Source organism: Erithacus rubecula, assembly GCF_903797595.1.
Source record: "Erithacus rubecula genome assembly, chromosome: 4".
Classification (NCBI taxonomy): Eukaryota; Metazoa; Chordata; class Aves; order Passeriformes; family Muscicapidae; genus Erithacus; species Erithacus rubecula.
Window position 1 is genome coordinate 4,166,731 of NC_136686.1, and position 18,251 is coordinate 4,184,981.

The window sequence follows — 18,251 nt, forward strand, 5'->3', positions numbered from 1 at the left end:
CACTTGACTGACTGAAGGGGGTAGAAGCCTGCTAGTGCCTTTTCACAGTTCTGCTGGTGATAGGACCTGGTTTGTGCTTTTGGTTTGCAGTAATGGAGAGTGCCCAGTGGAGCCCTGGGTCACTCCAAGGGATGTGGTGGTTGTGCTTTGCTCTTTTTGCTTGCCACAGAGACATCTGGACATTGTTCTGCAGCCTCTGCCTCATTCAGAGTCAAGCACAGTTGTCACCACTGAAACTGAAGTTTTTCCTCAAGTTGATGTTTCTGCAATAAAATCAGCACTGTGTTTTTTCTCCAGTGGCAGGAAAGACAAGGCAGAAGCCATTTCAAAAAGGTAAGCTTTAATTGTATTAAAAAATACCCATGTTTTTAGTAAGCAGTTTCTCTACAGAGCCACAGGCCTATGGGAGCAACCACACATCTGCAAGATGCAAACAACATCAGAGCTGTTAGAATTACACCCAGCCTGCTGCAAGAGGTGAGATGGTGAGAACAGGCTCCTTGTTTATCTGTACCATTATACAGGGAAAATCACTAGTTCTCTTCCACAGCTCCCACTGCAATGTGATTCCTTGCTTGAGGGTAACCAAGAGATCCTTTCAGAATTGGTATTGCTGATGCTGTTCTGATGCTAAAGTGCCAATGATCATCTGAGACAGGCTAGTATTTAAATTCTCTTATCAGCATAAGTTAGCTTGTATAAATACCATTCAAGTAATTTTTCTCCTTCATCTCAGTTCAGAGTTCTTCCAGTACAGGGTAATTCTAGGCCTCTGAATTGCAACATTCAGAGGGGAGGTGTGAGATAAACAGTACATAAAATAGGCAGGGGCTGAACCCACAGTCTACAGTGCTGAGGAAAGGACTCAGTTCTCAGGTCTCTGTCTGACAGCAACACAAAAAACTTTCTTTGTAGAAACTCCAAGACAGGAAGGAGGAGTAGCATCCTAGGTCCCACTCCTGAAAACATTTATCCTGGCTTCAACTTACAGTCCATTCTAGAATGGCTTAAAATACTGTAACATAAATAAAAAGGAAGGATAACAGTGTAATGATGGACCAGCTCAAGGCACCTGTTTATTTTGACCACATTTAAACATTCCCATTTGAATGGTATGTTGTATTAACCAAGATCTAAAATCCTGGTTCACAGGCATTTAGTACCCTCTGTTGTAGACAGATCACACTGTTAAGTCAATACATTCCAGTCCCTTGTAAAAGACATTTATGTTGTCTTTTTCCATAATTAATACACCACTGTTTTGGGATGGCTGGAAGAAGACAGTAACTAACTTAGAAGTAATGACTAGGATGAGAGTTTGGGTTAGTGAATTAGAATTTTGCTTTAGGATAGAGTGCTCTTGCCCTACTATTCCAGGAGCCACTGCCTTTCTACCTCCCAGAGAAAAGCATGCCTGTCTTTGCATAGTCTGTGGCCAAGAGGGCCACAGCTACTGCCAGCCTTTTACTCTTTAAGTTTGACAGGTGTTAAAATAGGCTGTCACCATAACCCTGCTTTACTCAATAACCTGTACAGGGAGCTACTTCCTCTTGAAAAGGTGATGGAATTTTCTTCTGCCCATGAGAATGGTGGACAGGCAAGCACAGCTCCTGGGACAGTCACGACCACTGGCTGTAAGATACACAGTAAAGAAGGTAGTAGTATGTCTGTAGGACAAATCTGAATTATGATTCCATAAAGTGCCTTTCTTCTAGTAGTTCTTTATTGTACTTGGCTCTATGCAGCTTGCCCTAACCTTTCAGTGAGAAGACTTTTGGATGATTTCAATATCTGGCATAGTGTTGCTTGTTCAGATTGAAAACCTAACTTTTATGTCTCTCATAAGCTTTACCCTTCCATGCATATAGTACAAGTAGTAATAGTTCATTGCTTGTTTATATATTTGTAGTGCAGTTTGAGTTAAGATGCAGTTAGGAAGCTCTTGTTCTCCTGGTTAAAGTCAGTCAGGTTCCAGCTGAGAACCCACACTGGCTGTCCAATGCCTTGAGTTTTGAGGACACACTGGGGCACAGCATAGACCTGGTTACTGTAACCACCATTCAAACCTGGGCTCTGATCACAGCAACTGACCAGAGACATCACACCCAAGAAACTGAAGGCACCACTGTAAAGGCAAAGTACTTCAAAGGGAAAAGAGAATCAGCAATATCCTATCTTATGCCAAAATTGAAAACACACAGTAGATGTCTCCCAGCTGCTGGCATGCAACAAAGCACTGAGTGCCCAGGAGGGGATTTTGAATGTCTGTACATTACTGTTTTACCTTGAATTATGTTATTTTCTTGGAAAGATAAGACTCAGTTAAACTGCCTCCACAGAACAGTCCTTCATGTCCCAAACTAGAACAATTTGTTTCTATTATGTACCCATTACCCATTTCTCGAGAACTTTCCACATGTGACAAAAATAAAAGCAGTATCCTTTAGAAAAGGAGTGTAGGTGAAAGCACTTTTGCAGCTTATCAAATAAGGAAGGGTTAGGAGAGAGAAGTATTCTGTTTTCTGCTGGACAAACTTCCTGGTTTTTGTAGCAGTTGGCTGCCAAGAGAGACTTGGTAGAGAAGCAAAATTACAAGGAAGAACAAAATTACAAGGAAGAACAAAATAGGCTGCAGCCATCCAGCTGGATGTAGCACAAGGATGCTACTACAGTAATCTGTTCACTTTGATGTTTCTGCACCCATACATACTACTGATAACAACTGAGGACCTAATTTCTGCAAAGCAGAGACAATAAATGTCAGAGAGAAATTTCAGGAGCTTCTGCTCAGTGGGCTCTGGCAGTGTTGCCTACTGGACCTCATATTCCAACAGCTTGTAAACACTGCTCTAATGCAGGGTGTTAGAAAGCCTCTGACTGCAGTGACTTCAAATTTCAACATTCAATCAAAGCTGTTTCTGTTTAGTTTAGCAAAAGAACGACTGACAAAGAGAATAGAAAGTCATTAACAACTGACTACAGCTGAACTATGTAACAAACCTTCAAGAAAGTGAGAATTTGCTAGTGACTAGTTTCAGTTCCCTTTTTTTTTTCCTTTTGATGTCTGAAGAAGTGACAGCAATACAAGGGGAGCTCAGCTGTACTTACTCAGGGAGGTTGTGGGCCACTTTTATACTTCAGGTGTCAATTTAAAAACAAAGCCATTTAAGGATACTCAGGTGTTTTTACCTCTTTCTACATGTTTTTCCCCAACTTTCTAAGGATGATGATGTTACAGTTGTTGTGAGAAATTGACATTGAACAACAGCATATTTTCTTCTGTACAAAAACATCCAAAGCCTTGAAAAAGCAGCCAAGGGAGTGACTGCACAGAGACAGGCAAATTGCAGGAACAACTGCCTCCTTTTCAGAGGGAGACAAACCACAGAGGGTATGCTTGGAGAACATTTACTTCACCTGTTTCAAAAAGGTGCTGGCCTGCTTTAAAGTGAGTGAGATCTCAGTGGTTCAGGCTGTCTCATCCAGTAAAATGCTGGGACAAGTGGATACATCAGCTACAGTTTGCATTCCTACAGTGCACAGAAAGCCTCCAAGGGTGCTGAAATCTGTAATAACAGAAGCAGCAGCTAATCAGCTATGGCCACAGTTCAGGAAGAACAGTCAACTTAAAGCTGATATTGCTACTGGCTCAAGGATTTAGAGCAAAGCTGTGTGTCACACCTAGAACCCACAGTACCATTTTTGGATTTTAAGTGGCAAAGGGATTACCCTTTACTGGGATAACCTTCCTGGAAGTAATGACTAGTCCTTCAGGAACTGAATCCTATTCTTTCCACAGCATAAGAAAACATCTGTTTTGTGTGGTTCTACAGCTCTGCCCAGGAAAAAAAGACAGACTTGCTTTTAAACATTGTTCTTAGCAGCTGGGCCACATAATAATACCAAACTCCAAGGGAACCTCCTGCAAACTTCAGTTGTTCCAGCTGAAAGGTCTGTTCTCTGTCTCACAAGGAAAGCCAGGGATAGCAGCAGGCAGTGCTGCAGGTTCAATAAAAGGAGGATTAGCAGACAATTAGTGTTAAAGCAAAGGAGCAACAAGTCCCAACAGCTGCAAAGGAAGGGCTAGTGACATTAGTTAAAGCATACTTCTACCCCAACCAGTCCAGCACCATCCAAGCTGAGGCTGGAGAACAAAGTGACTGCAAAGTGGCTCAGTGGTGTTGGTCCCTGTTAAATGGGAGACCATCTTGCTGGTTTGAAGATTTTAAACCAAAGCAGCAGGTGTGATGTAACTAAAAACCAAAGGAGGTGGTGAGATGGATTGAGTAGAGAGGGTGCTCTTCTCCAGCTATGAGATAGGTAGGTGTAGTCTCTGCCAGTTTAGAGCACCTCAGATGCTGGAAGTGAAACCATGCTGCTCCAGTAAGCAAAGTCATAAGGTCCTGTAGCATCCCCAGTTCCAAACTTGCTTCTGCCATTTACAAGGAAAGGTGGCTTTACTTCAATTCTCCTTATAAAGTTGGCTGAGGAGTGTTTAAAGGAGTCCTGGTTCTTATCACTGGTTTAATTGTCCCCACCAATAAAGTTGGTAGGAGCTATTTATGAGACTGGGCCATTAACAGCTTGTGCTGAAGCCCTTTTCAGTCCCCAAGTGGAAGTGGGAGTTGATAGGAGGATTTTCCAGCCAAGTCTGAAAGCTCAGCTATAGCATTTCACATTGGTTGTCATCAAACAAAGTGCTTTCCTGAAGTCTTCAGCCCTCAGGTATCCAGGCTAGGCCAAAACCTAGCTATCACTGACAACAGTGAGGTTTGGTGCAAAGGTGCCACTGGTCCTAGCTAGACAAAACAAAAAAAACACAAATGAAAGGGAAAGGGAGACAAAACCCAAAGGAACCCTACAGCAGGTACTCACTGGGAAGTTGAGTGTGAGAAAATAAAATCACATTTTGTTTTAAAATTATAAATACTCTCCATATAAAGTTATTAAATAACTGTGGCTGTGGTGAGTTCCAGTGATCCTCCTAAGCAATGTCTGGTAGTCTTTAAAAAGTGATCTTTGCTCCTCATCTCTCTTGCCCTTGGTCTAAGTGCAGCAGGGGTTGTCAATGACTAGCATAACATCAATGCCATACACTTCCAGGAGGTCCATGAGGAAACTTCTGTCCCCTTGGGGATCCAGGCCCATGCCTCGTGCGTGGTCAGCTGTCAGTGTCTTGTCCTGGCTGGCTGACACCTCCATCAGCGTCTGGAATATGCGGTTGTTCTGCTCCATGAAAAACCTGTGGGGTAAAGTCAGTGCAAGTGACATTGGACCTCCAAAAAGTGTATTTACCAGAGCCCCAGACTGCATTAACCCTCTTTAGCCAGAGATCCCACCTTGTTAGGTGGCACTGTAGTACTTTTCCATTCACTCTAGGGTGACCCAGAGTAAACAGAGATAAAGCAGTGACTTTGCACTGACAGCAGTGCTCCCATCTGTGGGCGGATTTCCCTCAGAAGAAGCCACCTTATCAGCTAAAGTGTGTTCTGTAGTCACCAAGCAGGTATATCACACAGCTACCCTAATGTAAAGGAGGAAATAGTGTTGTCACCTATCTGATAAGCCAGTGGGTAAATAAATCCTCCATTACTGGTGCAGATCACACCAGTGAGAGCTACTTCTAACCTGCTGCTTTCCTGGAAACACACAAAGCTATTCAGAAAGAGCTCTGACAGCCCTTCACACAGTTTCATCCCATTACTTCTCACCTGCTGCAGAGTGGGAATAGCAACAGGCAGTGAAGGCCTTCAGAGGTGGTAGACATATGGTTTTTATCTAATTATGTACCTCCCACTCTACACCCAGTTCTGGTTCCTCTGCTTGCCAGGTATGAAGTCAGCCACACCAGTGGGCCAGTCCTCCACAAGCAGGTCTTACCTCCACACTGTACCAGTCCCCAGCATGGTACAGTGCCTGCTCCCCACAAACATTGTCCTTTCCAGAGCCAAATGTTCTGGCAAGAAAAATCTATAGTGCTTGTGTTTGCAAGGACATTCTTACATCTCTAACTGTGTTTTAAAAATTTACTTCTCTGTCTCAGGACATAAGCAACCCCAGTGGATACTACATTTTGGCTTCTCAAAACACAAGGAAGGTGATCTGAAGAGGAAGAACCAGTCTGTTTTTAGAATCCTAGAGGAAGAAAGCTAACTAAGGAATTATGTCAAACATGCTGTTTCATAATATGCCACACAATGCAACACAAAATCAGTGCAAGAGGCTCCCTAAAACTAGCACTGTCCAACCAAGTATTAGAGGTAGCCACTCACAAGATGAAAAGGTCCTCTTCACAGGAGCTGCAATCCTCACCCACTTCTTGAGAATACATTAACATCTGCCTGAGAGAAGGGAGACAGGTTAATTGCACATACCTACTGTCAACCTGAAAGCTTTATGAGACAACCAGAATCTCTAAGAGATGAGCTGAACCACTGAGATATTTTAAAAATACTACAAGGAGGAAAGCACAAAGGAGCAGTGTCCCCTGTATTCCACATCTCCTGTCAGGACCACCCAGATGTCTGTGATTACCTTTGGTCATTGAGCCGTCTGTACTTCTCCTTGTCAGCATTGTTAATTTTCAGGAGTGGCTGCAGATGTTCGTGATGTGTCTTCACATTCTGGTTGTCCACATAGACATCGTAGAGATCCCGTTTCTGCTCAAAGATCTTTTCTGTCGTACCTGCCAAAATCAGAGAAGATTTTCAGAGCAGCATGTTGCTTTCCCAGCAGACCAGCTGTTCTCTCCTGCTTGCATAGTTAGTCATTCCATGCACAACTTATTTCTCATCAGTTCTATTCCAGAGTCTGGTCTCAAGTCTCAAGACATTTTGCAGCCTGAAGCCAAAAACAATCACACCTAATCCATCATACTTACAGGCCACATATGATACTTCTGTCTCCAGCATTTCTATGTCTGCCACATTCACATAGAAGAATGGTTTGGACTCTGGGACAGTTCCTCCAAGGCCAGGCAGAGAAACATTTGCAAGGCAACAGCAGCAATACACTGTGGACAAGAGAAGTACATCCTGAGATGGTTTTGGTTTCCTTCAGGGGCACTGTGAGCCCCACTTGCCCAGCTCTCCCACAGGCCTCTATGAAAACAATGGTCAGAGCTCTAAAATGCCCTTGAACATCAGAACTTCTCAAGTGATGACATCCTGTTTTGCATAGGAAATAATGAGTTCTCCCACAGGAATCCCACAGACTAGAATCCAGTCAGTGCTCTTCTAGTCCTGTGCTGACAGGAGCTGAATTTGACAGTGCCAGATGTGTCCTTACTCACGAGGCCTGAAGAAAAGCATTTGGTAGGAAGCGTGTAAACGCAGACTGAACGGTATCTTCACGAGGCATGGTCACAATGGATTTGGAAGCCCTGCACGAGTCTGTCCCCTCAGTACTCACAGGCATTTGTGCAGTGCTTCAGCCTACTAGATCAGAGCTCTGCAGTGTCCCTGGAAACATACCTCTATAGCAGACAACTCCAACTGGGGGCGGTGAAAATATCAGTATGCGCTTGCGCAGCAGGGCAAACTTCCAGAGGACGAGGATCTGCTCACCAAAGAATTTGATGAACTGAGACATACAGCCAGCAGGGTGTGTGATCTGCAGGTGGAGCGAAAGGGAAGAAAACAGCTCAGAGGTGAATCAGGGACACATGCACAGATGCTAAGTCTAAAAGTGGGAGCAAGACCAGCACACAGCTTGCAACGGTCCAAGTAACAAAATCTTATCTAAAGCAGCCGACAAAGCGCAGGAGTGACTGCTTACATAAAGGAGCATGAGGCACCAGCAAGGAGCAGCAGCTCTTTGCCCATTCCTGCAGGCCTCAGGCACCTGCCTCACCTTCATCTCTGGGTACATATATCTGTGGATGGAAGGCAGCCAGTGAACAGGTTGCTGAGAGCTTGGGGTGCTCTTGCTGTCAGGGAGAACTCCTTTCTTGTCATCGTAGAATGCCTCTAGATGGGAGTAGTGCCCTGGCATCTCCAGCTGGTGTCTGGAAAAGAGAAAAGGGGAAATCTGAAGTGTGTCCAGACTATTTGTTTGATGTCTTGCCCCCAGCAAACATCTGCTCTCCCAGCTAAAAGGGATCCTGTGTGCCTCAGTTGCACAGACTCATCCAGGAGAGCTGAAGAAACACCAGGATTACCACATTATGCACAGGACTGGCACAGGCAGCAAGCTGGGGTGTGCATAGGACTGCTCCTGTTTTAAATACACTCAGGCAGGAACAGTTGTCTTTGCTACCATCACCATGTTTTCTGCTAGATCCACTCAACACAACTGAAGCCCAAGCTAGCCAGGATCACCATTAGACAATCAGAAGCCTTTTGTAAGCCCCTAGAAGGCAAGAAGGGGAACCTCTTGTACTCTCAACTCTCCTTGTGACACTGATGTCTGCCTACAACAGCTAGGGTTTGACTAGCATTTGACTGGCCTGTTAGGAAGGAACAGACTGCTGCTAATCAGTTCCTTGTCTCCTTCACACTGTGAACCTGTAACACTTTCTGGAGAAATAGCCAGTCAAGGAAATCACAGCAGGACATTGTCACTGAATTCTCACTTGCCTAAAACTGCTCTCCATGGAAGGAACATTACCTCTGCCAGGTGGGGAATGGCCAGGCTCATTCCCAGGGGATCTTACCTGACCTGGTTCTCCAGGAAGTGCATGTACCTATAGAGCAGCGTGTAGGAAGGGGAGAGGATGCCCACGGACTTCATGCGGGCACCACGCTCCAACTCACTCTCCACAGGCATGTTGGCAAAGCAGGCCAGGCCAAAACAGAGCCCTTTCCTGAAATAGCTGGGGACAAAGGTGTGACAGAAAGGTTAACGTTCAAAAGGGGAAGAAAGAAAGGCAACTGAGTGCTAAAATTACTGATTTGTGAAGGTATTTTCTTCTGAAATGCCACTCTGCTAGCTGAAGTTTTCTCAGGAGCAAGACAAAATACTTAAGGCAAGAGTTTCCAAGAGTTCCCACTAAAGTCACAGCACAGGCTGATAAGAAATGCAAGTAAATAAATAACTTGGAAGGCAGACCAACAGAATGCATGATTCAGTCAGTGCAGAGCCCTTTCTCCAAGGAGGAACCTGCAGTGAATGCAGTGCTGAGTACAGTTCAGCTACCTGGTCATATTTTGGGTGTGCCAGCACCCTGGAGCACACTCTGATTTACCAGGCTGCAAGGGTTCGGTTCACATGCCTTTAAGACAGTAACTGTTATTCCTGACCAAAAGGAATTGTGACATTGCAGTTCATTGCAAAATATTGCTGCATTGCAACATTGGGTTAGCAGAATGCAGAAAATGCCTCATTTAAGTGTATCCACTGAAGGAGCTAGCAAAGAAGAAAGTGAGTGAGACCTGTTTGTAACAACACTTAAAGGAAACAAAAGCCCTGCCAGAATTAGGAACATTTTTCTAAGTCCTGTTCCTGCAAAATCCTTCCCATTTCAGTTCTGCCATTGCTTACCCTTCACCCTAGACCTCTGCTGACATTCTCAATAGTGGCAGTGCACATCATTTGGCCAGTAAAATTAAAATGAAAATTTGCACACCAGTAAGAAGCTGGCCTGTCCCAGTCGGCCTCCACAGGCAAACAGCAGATCCCTGCAGCTAGCTGCAACTTAATATGACACTGAAAGTGTCTGAAAAATGTCTTTGGCTCAAGTAGAAACAGTTTAGCAAGCAGGTTTCTGCAGGAGCCTAGTTTCCTAGAGAGTATTTTTCTGGCAGGTTCTGAATTAATAGCTGGCGGTGTAGATGCACAATTAAGAAAGGAAGAAGTAATACAGCCCAGATATACTCACATGAAATCTGACTGGATTTTGTGGGACCCACTTGCCATGGATTTGAATTCCACACCTTCCAAATCTATATCTTGGGGTAAACACCATTCCACCATGTTTCCTGCAGAGAAGCAAATTAATCTGGGTAAGCTTGGATGCAGTACTCATTTCTGAAATGCATACATTGTCAATAGGAAATTGTTGCTTTTCTAACCCTGGGATACCTGTAACAGTGCCCTAACACAGCTCCTGAACTCCTAAACTGTCACAGGCAGTAGGTGACATACAATATGCCACACAGCTCTTGCAAATGTTACTTCTTGTAGCACAAGATGCAGACACTGCAGGACATTTGGGGCCACTTCTGAAGCTAGTGCTATTTTGTGGGTTTACCCTTGATAAGATTAATCACAGAGCAGCTATGATTTTACCTGATGGTGGATAAGCTTTGGTCTACACAAGTGTCCATCCCATACAGAAAGAACCAAAGGACAGACTATTGCTCTTTAGGATGAATTTCTGGGATAGTTCACACCACCACCAGTATTGTTCTTTGCCTGTGCTTGGCAGATCTGGTCAAACAGAAACCCCTGAGCCATCATCCAAGTCATCACCTCTTCCCTGAAATCTCTCCTATTTTCTTTATGACAGGAGGAGTTAGCTGAAGCTTTATGTGAAGGCTGAGGTGATCAAAGCACTGCAATGTGTTTGTGTATGCTAGAATAACCAACAAAAAAAGTACATAAATTACAAGCTAGATCAAGATCAGCAAACATCTGTCGCCAGAAAGCCAGAAAGCATGCAGCTTTTCAGGGGAAAAGGCCACCTGAGGAGCCAGCCTGATCCTGGAGCAGATGATATCAGAGAAGTCATAAAATGTCCCTAAAGCAAATGAAGTCCAACAAGTTTACCATGGACCAAAAGAAGGGTGACTTCTCACACCTTCCCATGCCAGCACTTCAGAGCCCAGCCTGCTCACCTGGACATGCCCACTGCACTGATGATGAGATGTGCTCCAGATTTACCCACTGAGCTTCTGTTCTGTCAGTCTGCCCACAGCATTTGAAGTCATGTGGCTTAGTTTTAAAAACAAGGCAAACAAGCCAAAATTCTTCAGGATAATGCAATGGCAGATGCAGCACAAAGGTGCTTCCCACTGCTTCACTCTTTTCCCTGCCCTTTGGGGTGAGCATTCCAGCTGTGCTTGTACATTTGGAAGGGCCTTACACTCAGCCAAGATTCTTGGAGATATTTAAATCTGAGCCCTCATTTCTGAAGCCTGTCTTTTGTCTCATTACTCATACTGCACAGGAATAGGGCTTAGCTACTGACATTTAAATAGGCTATTTTTCTTCTCACATAGATGCTGTATTCAGCAGACCTCCCCCAGCCCTGCCTGGCAAGGACTTCAAAAAAACCAACAGCCTTAGGCATGGCAACAGGAGAAGCTGTGCATGCAAGTGCCCACTTGGAGTGCTCCAGCAGAGCTCTCCTGCAGAGCTGGGCTGGCCAGGAGCAGCAGCAGCCCCGTGACCCCGTGCACAGCCCTGTGCAGTCACACACAAGCCCACAGAGCTCTGCTGTGCGGCGCCTCGGCCTCTGAGGCTGTGAGAGGCTGGCAGAGAGAGCCACTGACATCATTGCACGCTCCCCTGCAGGGCTGGCACTGTAGATATAGATGGTGGCTTTTGTTGTTCAGGGTTTGTGTGTGCCTGTTTGGTTTGCCTTTTAAAGGTGCAAGACTCTTCCTTGAAAACATGAGGAAGTCAACCTTGAGATTGTTGCTTCATAACCACAAAATTGTGGTTAAGGCCAGATGTGCTTTTAATCCCCACAGAGGATCCCTTATTGGTCATTACCTGTGGATTAACAGATCAATAAGTGAGAGTGCCAGCAAGAGCAAAGGAAGATTGGCTTTGCTCACTTTAGTCACAAACACTGCCAGGTGCTGTTGAGATGGATGTGGCTCCTGTTCTGTAGCAACAATAAGGAAAGGATGCCTTGGAACAGATCTTTATCCTGCATGTGACCTCAAAACCAGCTCACTTATCATGCAGCTTTTTTTTTTCTTTTCTACTGGGATCTGTCAGGAGCAACCTGCACCTGTGCTCCTGGCTGTTCCTCATGCCACCCTGCCCTATGAACACACGAGCGACGTGGCAGTCGGAGAACAAACGTGGAGATTAAAAAGTAGGAAAGTCAGTCTGGCCAAACAGGAGAGCAAACAAAGGAGAGACTTCACCCAGATGTGACACGACTGCCAGCCTGACCGAGAAACCAGAGGGAGGAGGGAGCAGTGCTGTACAAAAACAGGAAGCATTGCCCTTCCCTGTGGAGAAAGCAGCTCTCGTGCCTATAGGAAACTTTCCAAGTGAGAGTCACCCAGCCTTAGAGAGCAGGCCAGTGATTTTGCTGACAGTCAGATCTGCAGATCTGATCTCCTGGAAGGTGTCTCCCATCTTCAGGTCAGGTATGAGCCAGCACACATTTTCTAGTGTGCAAAGTTAAGGATGTTCTTCCTCTTTCTCTTGTGTTTTCTTTCCACTGGATTTTCACATCCTCACAAAGAAGATATTGGCACAGCATTTGGAGGCATCACCTGGCCCTCATCACTACTGGATGTTTCCCAAGGCTTTTAGGGTCCCCAGCTATGCAATGCTACCATGTTGTGCCAGGACAGGAGAAATATAAAGTGTAACCTAAATATCACACTCACTCCATTTCCTGCATGGAAGAAATGCAGGACAGAAAAAAAGAATATTTGCATGTTCCCTGATGCAAAACACATTACTCCTCTCTCTTCCCTCCTTGTCTTTCTCCATTACAGACCCTTTCAGCTAACAGACTGTGTGGGAGCTCCACAAGGGTGACTGTTATCAGCTGCCTCACAGCAGCAGTGAAGAGAGCTCCTTCTCAAGTGCCACAAGGTTCACCGGCTGCAGGTGAGGTCAGCACCGATTCAGAAGCTGCCTCTGGCTCTTATGTCAGTCACTCACACAAACTGACAGTCACAGGGACACCAGAACTGTGACAGTGACCTGGCAACCTCATAACCTACCTTTGGAAACTCATCACATGCAACTGCTATACACTGAGCTTGTCTGCTTCAAGCCCTTCCAAATTTAAGAGGGAAGCTGTTATGTTCTTTATCAGCGTGGTCACCACTTCATGCTTCTACAGTAAAACCTCTCTTGCCCACCTACTTGCCTGTAGTTGAGCAGACACTACCTGGCAAAACCACCTGCACAGCCACCACCAGAAGTTCAGCTGTTCCTGTGCCTCAGCAAGCTGCCAGAGGTGCTCTGCTGTGCTTTTCCTGGGCAGGATCAAGCAGGCTTCCAGCTCAGACACTAATTGGATGATTTCCTTTAAGTCACACACAACACAAACATTACAGAAGTGATTCACACCATCTGATGTGATCCCTGTATTCTCTTTTTGACCATAGCAAGTTCACACCACTGCAACTTCATGATCTTTTTCCAAGTCCACACCCTCAGCAGGGCACTTTGCTCCCAGCTGTAAAGCTGACATTTGCTGGTATATTGCTCATAGTCCTATCATTCATGCTGGGTAGCAGCAAGAGGCTGAATCTCCCTGGACTTGACAAACTACTCCAAGGCTGGTGACACCCAGCATTAGCTGCACATCAGATGTGAGAAGAGCTGTTGCCCAACTTTCTCTGGACTTCATTCAAAGCAACAGCTGGTTCAGAAAAACTCCTAAGAAAGCTCAGCTTTCTGCCAGCTCTCAAGAAAATCTCACTATTTCATAGAAGGCATATGCTGTCGGATTGAAAGACAACCTGCTGTTGCTGCAGTCATCCAGACTCTTTCATGTTTTGCATACTTAGGAGAAACACCTCCATTTTCCATCTCCTGGTGGAAAGATAACATCCAATCTCATTTCAGATTTTTATGAGTGAAGAGCCTCTGACCTCTAGACTGAAGACACTTCTCTCTGGTGCAGTATGAAAGGGTAACCTCTCAAAAGCCTTGGATGTTTTGGGACACAGCATCCATGCTGTCTGACAGTGGGCATTGCTGACAGAACATCACACCAGCAGCTACATCCTGTTCACTGCTTCCTTAGGATTTTCAGTTCAAGACCAGCATTCAGTCTTCACTATCAAGGCCCTCTTGTGAGCATGATGTCAGGTACTTTCCCCTTCCACTGAAGAACCAACCTCACTGTGCTTTACAGACCTGTTTCCTGTCTCCTGGACTTTTGCTGTGCATTTGCTAAGGCAGTGCCTGTCTAGAGAAGAAAGAGAAGCTTGGTCCCACATCTGGATGCAAATGCACTCCTGAATCTCCCTCTCTTGCCTTTTAACCCCAGGTTGGTGCCAAAAGACCCAACAATGTGTCTCAGGACATCAGACCCTCCTGCACAGCAATACCTGTGTTCACAGGTGCAAGGCAGGTGCTAACTTCATATCTCTGTCCTAGCATCCTGTTTTGTGGGTACTGTGGGAGCAGCAGAATTGGAAAACAAAGTTAAGACCTTTTCTGAAATACTGATTTACAGGTTTTTGGCAATAGTGATACAACACCACAGTCCAACAGCACTGAGAGGGATGGATATGGCAGTGAGAAGTGAAAAATCAACTCCCTTGCCTCTCTCCTCTGGATCACAGCACTCCTTCAAAGCACTAAGCGCCAGAGATCCCGCCAGAGGCCAGCCTCCAAACACACTGGTCCCAATGAAACACGCAGCTGAGCTGCCGCTGCTGCTGGTGCTCATGCCCTGCGAGCCTGCTGGATTTACGCCTGCCACAAACGCCATCCATCACGGATAGCTGCGGGCAGGTCTGCGCCACTCCACGGAGACAGAAGGATGCTCTCAAGACGCTGCTAACAGGTTGGTGCCCTCCAGGCAGCGCTGGGCAGAGGCTCGGCCTAAACCGGGGGCACGGGGGATGCCCGAGCGCCGTGCACAAACTCCCTGTGCAGCGGGGAAGAGATGCGTACACCCATCCCTCTCCTCGGAGCGGCACCGGGCGCGGCGCCTTCCTCCCGCCAGAACTTCTTCTCGGAGGGATGGAGACCAAAAGCCATCCATCCCCCTCGTGCTGCGTTTTCGGCACATGCCCACGGCCCCCGGTCCCGATCCAGGCGGAGGGTCCGGCCACGGGAGGAGCGCTCCCCGGGAGGCGGGATGCGGGGGGAGCATCCCCGATGGATGCCCGGTCCCGGCCGCATCCATCCTCCTCCAGCGGCACCAGGAGAGCCCCAGGCCCGGCCCCAGCCCGCCCCCGGCGCCGCTCACCCGTGCGGGGGTCGAAGGTGACCACGAAGACGGCCACGATCTGGTCCTCCTCCGCCTCGGCCCGCGGCGGCCCCGCCGCCTCCGCCGGCCGCTCGCCGTCCCACGGAGCCGCGCTCCAGCCGCCGCCGAGCCGCCGCCCGCCGCTGCCAGTGCCGCCAATGCCGCTGCCGGTGCCGCTGCTGCCGGTGCCCGGCTCGGCCGCGGGCGGCGGCGCCGACACGGCGGGGCCCTCGGCCCAGAACAGCAGCGGCGCCTCGTCCGAGCGCTCCACCATGGCCGGGCCGGGCCGGATGGACCGAGCGGGGCAGGGATCAGCCGAGATGAGCCGAGCCGAGCCGAGCCGCGATAATCGCGCCGAGCCGAGCCGAGCCGAGCCGAGCCGAGCCGAGCCGAGCCGAGCCGAGCCGAGCGCAGCCGCACCCCCGGCGCACCGGCGGGGCGCGGGAAGCGAGGGGCGGGAGCTCGGGGTGTCACCGGCGGGGCGGAGCCGGGGATGGAGCCGGGCCCGGGGCAGATCCCGGCTCGGAGCGCTCCTGCAGGAGCGCCGGGGACAGCCCGGCTGCCCGCCTTCTGTCCCCCCCGGGCTGTGACCCCAGTGCCGAGCAGCTGCTTGTCCCAGCCCGGTTAAAGCCGTCCTGCTGGGATAGCCACGGGAATCGGGCAGAGCAGCCTCGCATCCCCTCAAAAGGCTGTGGGGAAAGCTGCGAGCTGCAAATCTGAACGAGTCAGGTACACTGACCCAGTACTGGTATGCGTGTATATCTATCTATCTATCTATCTATCTATCTATCTATCTATCTATCTATCTATCTATCTATCTATCTATCTATCTATCTGTCTATCTGTCTATCTATCTATCTGCACCCATGTGCTACAGAAGGATGTGAGGTTTTGGGCAGAACAAGCGGAATCAGCTTGAGGATGAAAGATGGAGACACAAGCATGACCACGGCATCTACAGGCAGCCAACTTTTTGGTAATTGCTGTCCTCCTTATGCCACCACCAATGTCATTAAGTGTCATTAGGATGAATTTGGTTCCCTAGGTCTTTCTGATTAATTGAATTACCCAATTAAGCGGACCACAATTAAAAGGAAGATATTGTCTTAAAAGCCTTAATTGTCTAACTTTTTTCCTGTTGAGCAGTTTTGAGTGTTCAATACCCCATTAAGAAACCCATCATCCAGTTTCCTCAGCAGTGGGGTTTGGGTTTTTTCTCTTTTTTTTTTTGGTAACATTAGCATCCATTTGCTGTGAGCTTCATTTCAGACAGCTCCAACACTGAGTGGGCATTTTGTTTTGCAAAGCCCATGCACCAAGTTTACTTTGCAGAGCTGTAGACTGGAGTAGGTGGTTTTTAGCAGATGGAGTTTTTCATAGAAGGTGACTGGTAAAGAAAAAAAGAAACAAACCCTGCACAATATTTTGTTACTGTGTAAAGAAAAGCCAGATTCTGCAAATACTTGGCCACATGCTTTGCTTTAGCTGTATAGACAGTGCCAATCTTCATTTGGATGAATATATTTTTGCATGTTGGTGATGCTGAAGTGACAGCTCGTTTCTATCTTCCTTTCCACAGTAGTGCTGCTGCAAATGTCAAGTGTCTGTCCTCCAGCAGTCTAGGCAGGAAACAAACCCCAAATAAGAATTCCTTCAAGACCCACACAAGCTATTTGTGGTGCAGAGCTGTTCCTGGCCCCCTCAGCAGTGCAGTCACACCAGCATTGCCCCAGCATGAGGGAGGGGATGCAGTGGGAAGAGCAGCCAGTGACAGAGAGCAGGGGCTGCCAGTGCTGGCTCTGAGATGTGTCAAACATCACCATGGTCTGAGCTCCCAGCTTTGCTGAAAAAACCCATGGGACAAGTGACCTGCTGGTACCAGAGCACTTGATTTGGCTTTGGCCAGCAATCCCAGCCTGCTGAGAGGACACTCTTTGTTGGATACATACAAAAAACAGAGGCCACTGTTTTATTATTTCACCAAAATTGAAAATATTTAGGCTGGAATATAATATTATCCTTTCAGAAATTAAAACTCTACTTCAAATGAAAATGAACACATTTTCCCCCCAACTGAGGGCTCAGGAAATAATAATCAGATCTTTGAACAGTCCAGGCTCCTGGACTTGGCTCAGCATAAGGCACAGGGAGGTGCAGCAGCAGCTGCATTTCAGGCTAAGAGAGGCTGCATGTGCCTGCAAGAAATATTGCAACCTCTGGGCCAGATGCAACCAGTACTGGCATGTCCTCCTGAGGCTGTTTTGGTGAATTGTTTTGGATACAACTCATTTCTGTATCAAATGAATTGTTCATCACAGTCCTAGCCAGCAATTTCAGAGACCCATATGGCCATAGTTTTCATTTAAGAGATGGGCTAGGAGAGCACAGAGACCTCAGAGCAATGTGGCCCTGTGTGTTGTGGTGGGAATTGCCCTTGATGTGTGCAAAGGAAAGCAGGTGCTGCTTCTGCCAAACACCCATCTCCTTTGGGCTGCAGCCTCTTGCAGTCTCTGCACATCCTTCCAGCAGCTCTCCTCCAGGCTAAGATAAAGGCTGCTGTAACCTTGTTCCCAGTTAGTTAAAACTTGCTCTAGTCCCACTTTGAAACACAAGTTCCCAAAGGCTCAGAAGTTTCCTGTTTCTCACAAAGAGGAGCAGTGAGGGGAGACACTGACCTGCTCCCAGGGAGACCTGTGTATGGCTCCTAACCCTCTCCTGAAGTCTTATAATGATACATTCATTCATAAATCTCTATATCATAAATTAGGCTAATGGCCTCTCCATGCAGGCTGCAACGCTTGCCCAAACTAACACATGCAGGAAGTGAAATTCAAATATTAAAGGAGGAAACACAGGGCCCACAAGACAAATTACTTATTCAGGTAAAGCCCACAAAGACTGGATCTCAGATGGGATTATGGAGCAGACAGGCTGTCAGCAAGCATCATCCCCTGACAGGCCCCAGGAAGCTGAAGGGATGAGCCTGCAGGAGCAGAGAGATGACAGACTGACAGGGAGTCCTGGCTCCCTGCAGAGCTGGTTAGTGGCACTGCAGATCCATCCAGACAGAATTCCTCATCCAGCAGGCAACTGTGTGCAGGTGCTGCCCAGCTCCAGGTGTTTCCCATTAGCATTGGCTCAGGTGTGGTGTGGTTATAAATGGTCCAGGGCAGGAGACAGGCTGTCT

The 18,251-nt window shown here is 47.2% G+C and overlaps 1 protein-coding gene across 1 annotated transcript; it reads right to left on the reverse strand.

The window, feature by feature from the left end:
- Positions 1-319: 319 nt before the first annotated feature.
- DENND11 (DENN domain containing 11) lies at positions 320-15,443 on the reverse strand. Its single transcript, XM_079304778.1, has 9 exons — positions 15,065-15,443; positions 9,818-9,917; positions 8,654-8,812; positions 7,852-8,005; positions 7,473-7,611; positions 6,881-7,012; positions 6,535-6,685; positions 6,273-6,341; positions 320-5,242 (listed from the first exon to the last, which is right to left on the reverse strand). Exons 1-9 carry the CDS (start codon positions 15,336-15,338, stop codon positions 5,047-5,049), a joined length of 1,374 nt encoding a protein of 457 aa, XP_079160904.1. The 5' UTR covers positions 15,339-15,443; the 3' UTR covers positions 320-5,046.
- Positions 15,444-18,251: the final 2,808 nt, after the last annotated feature.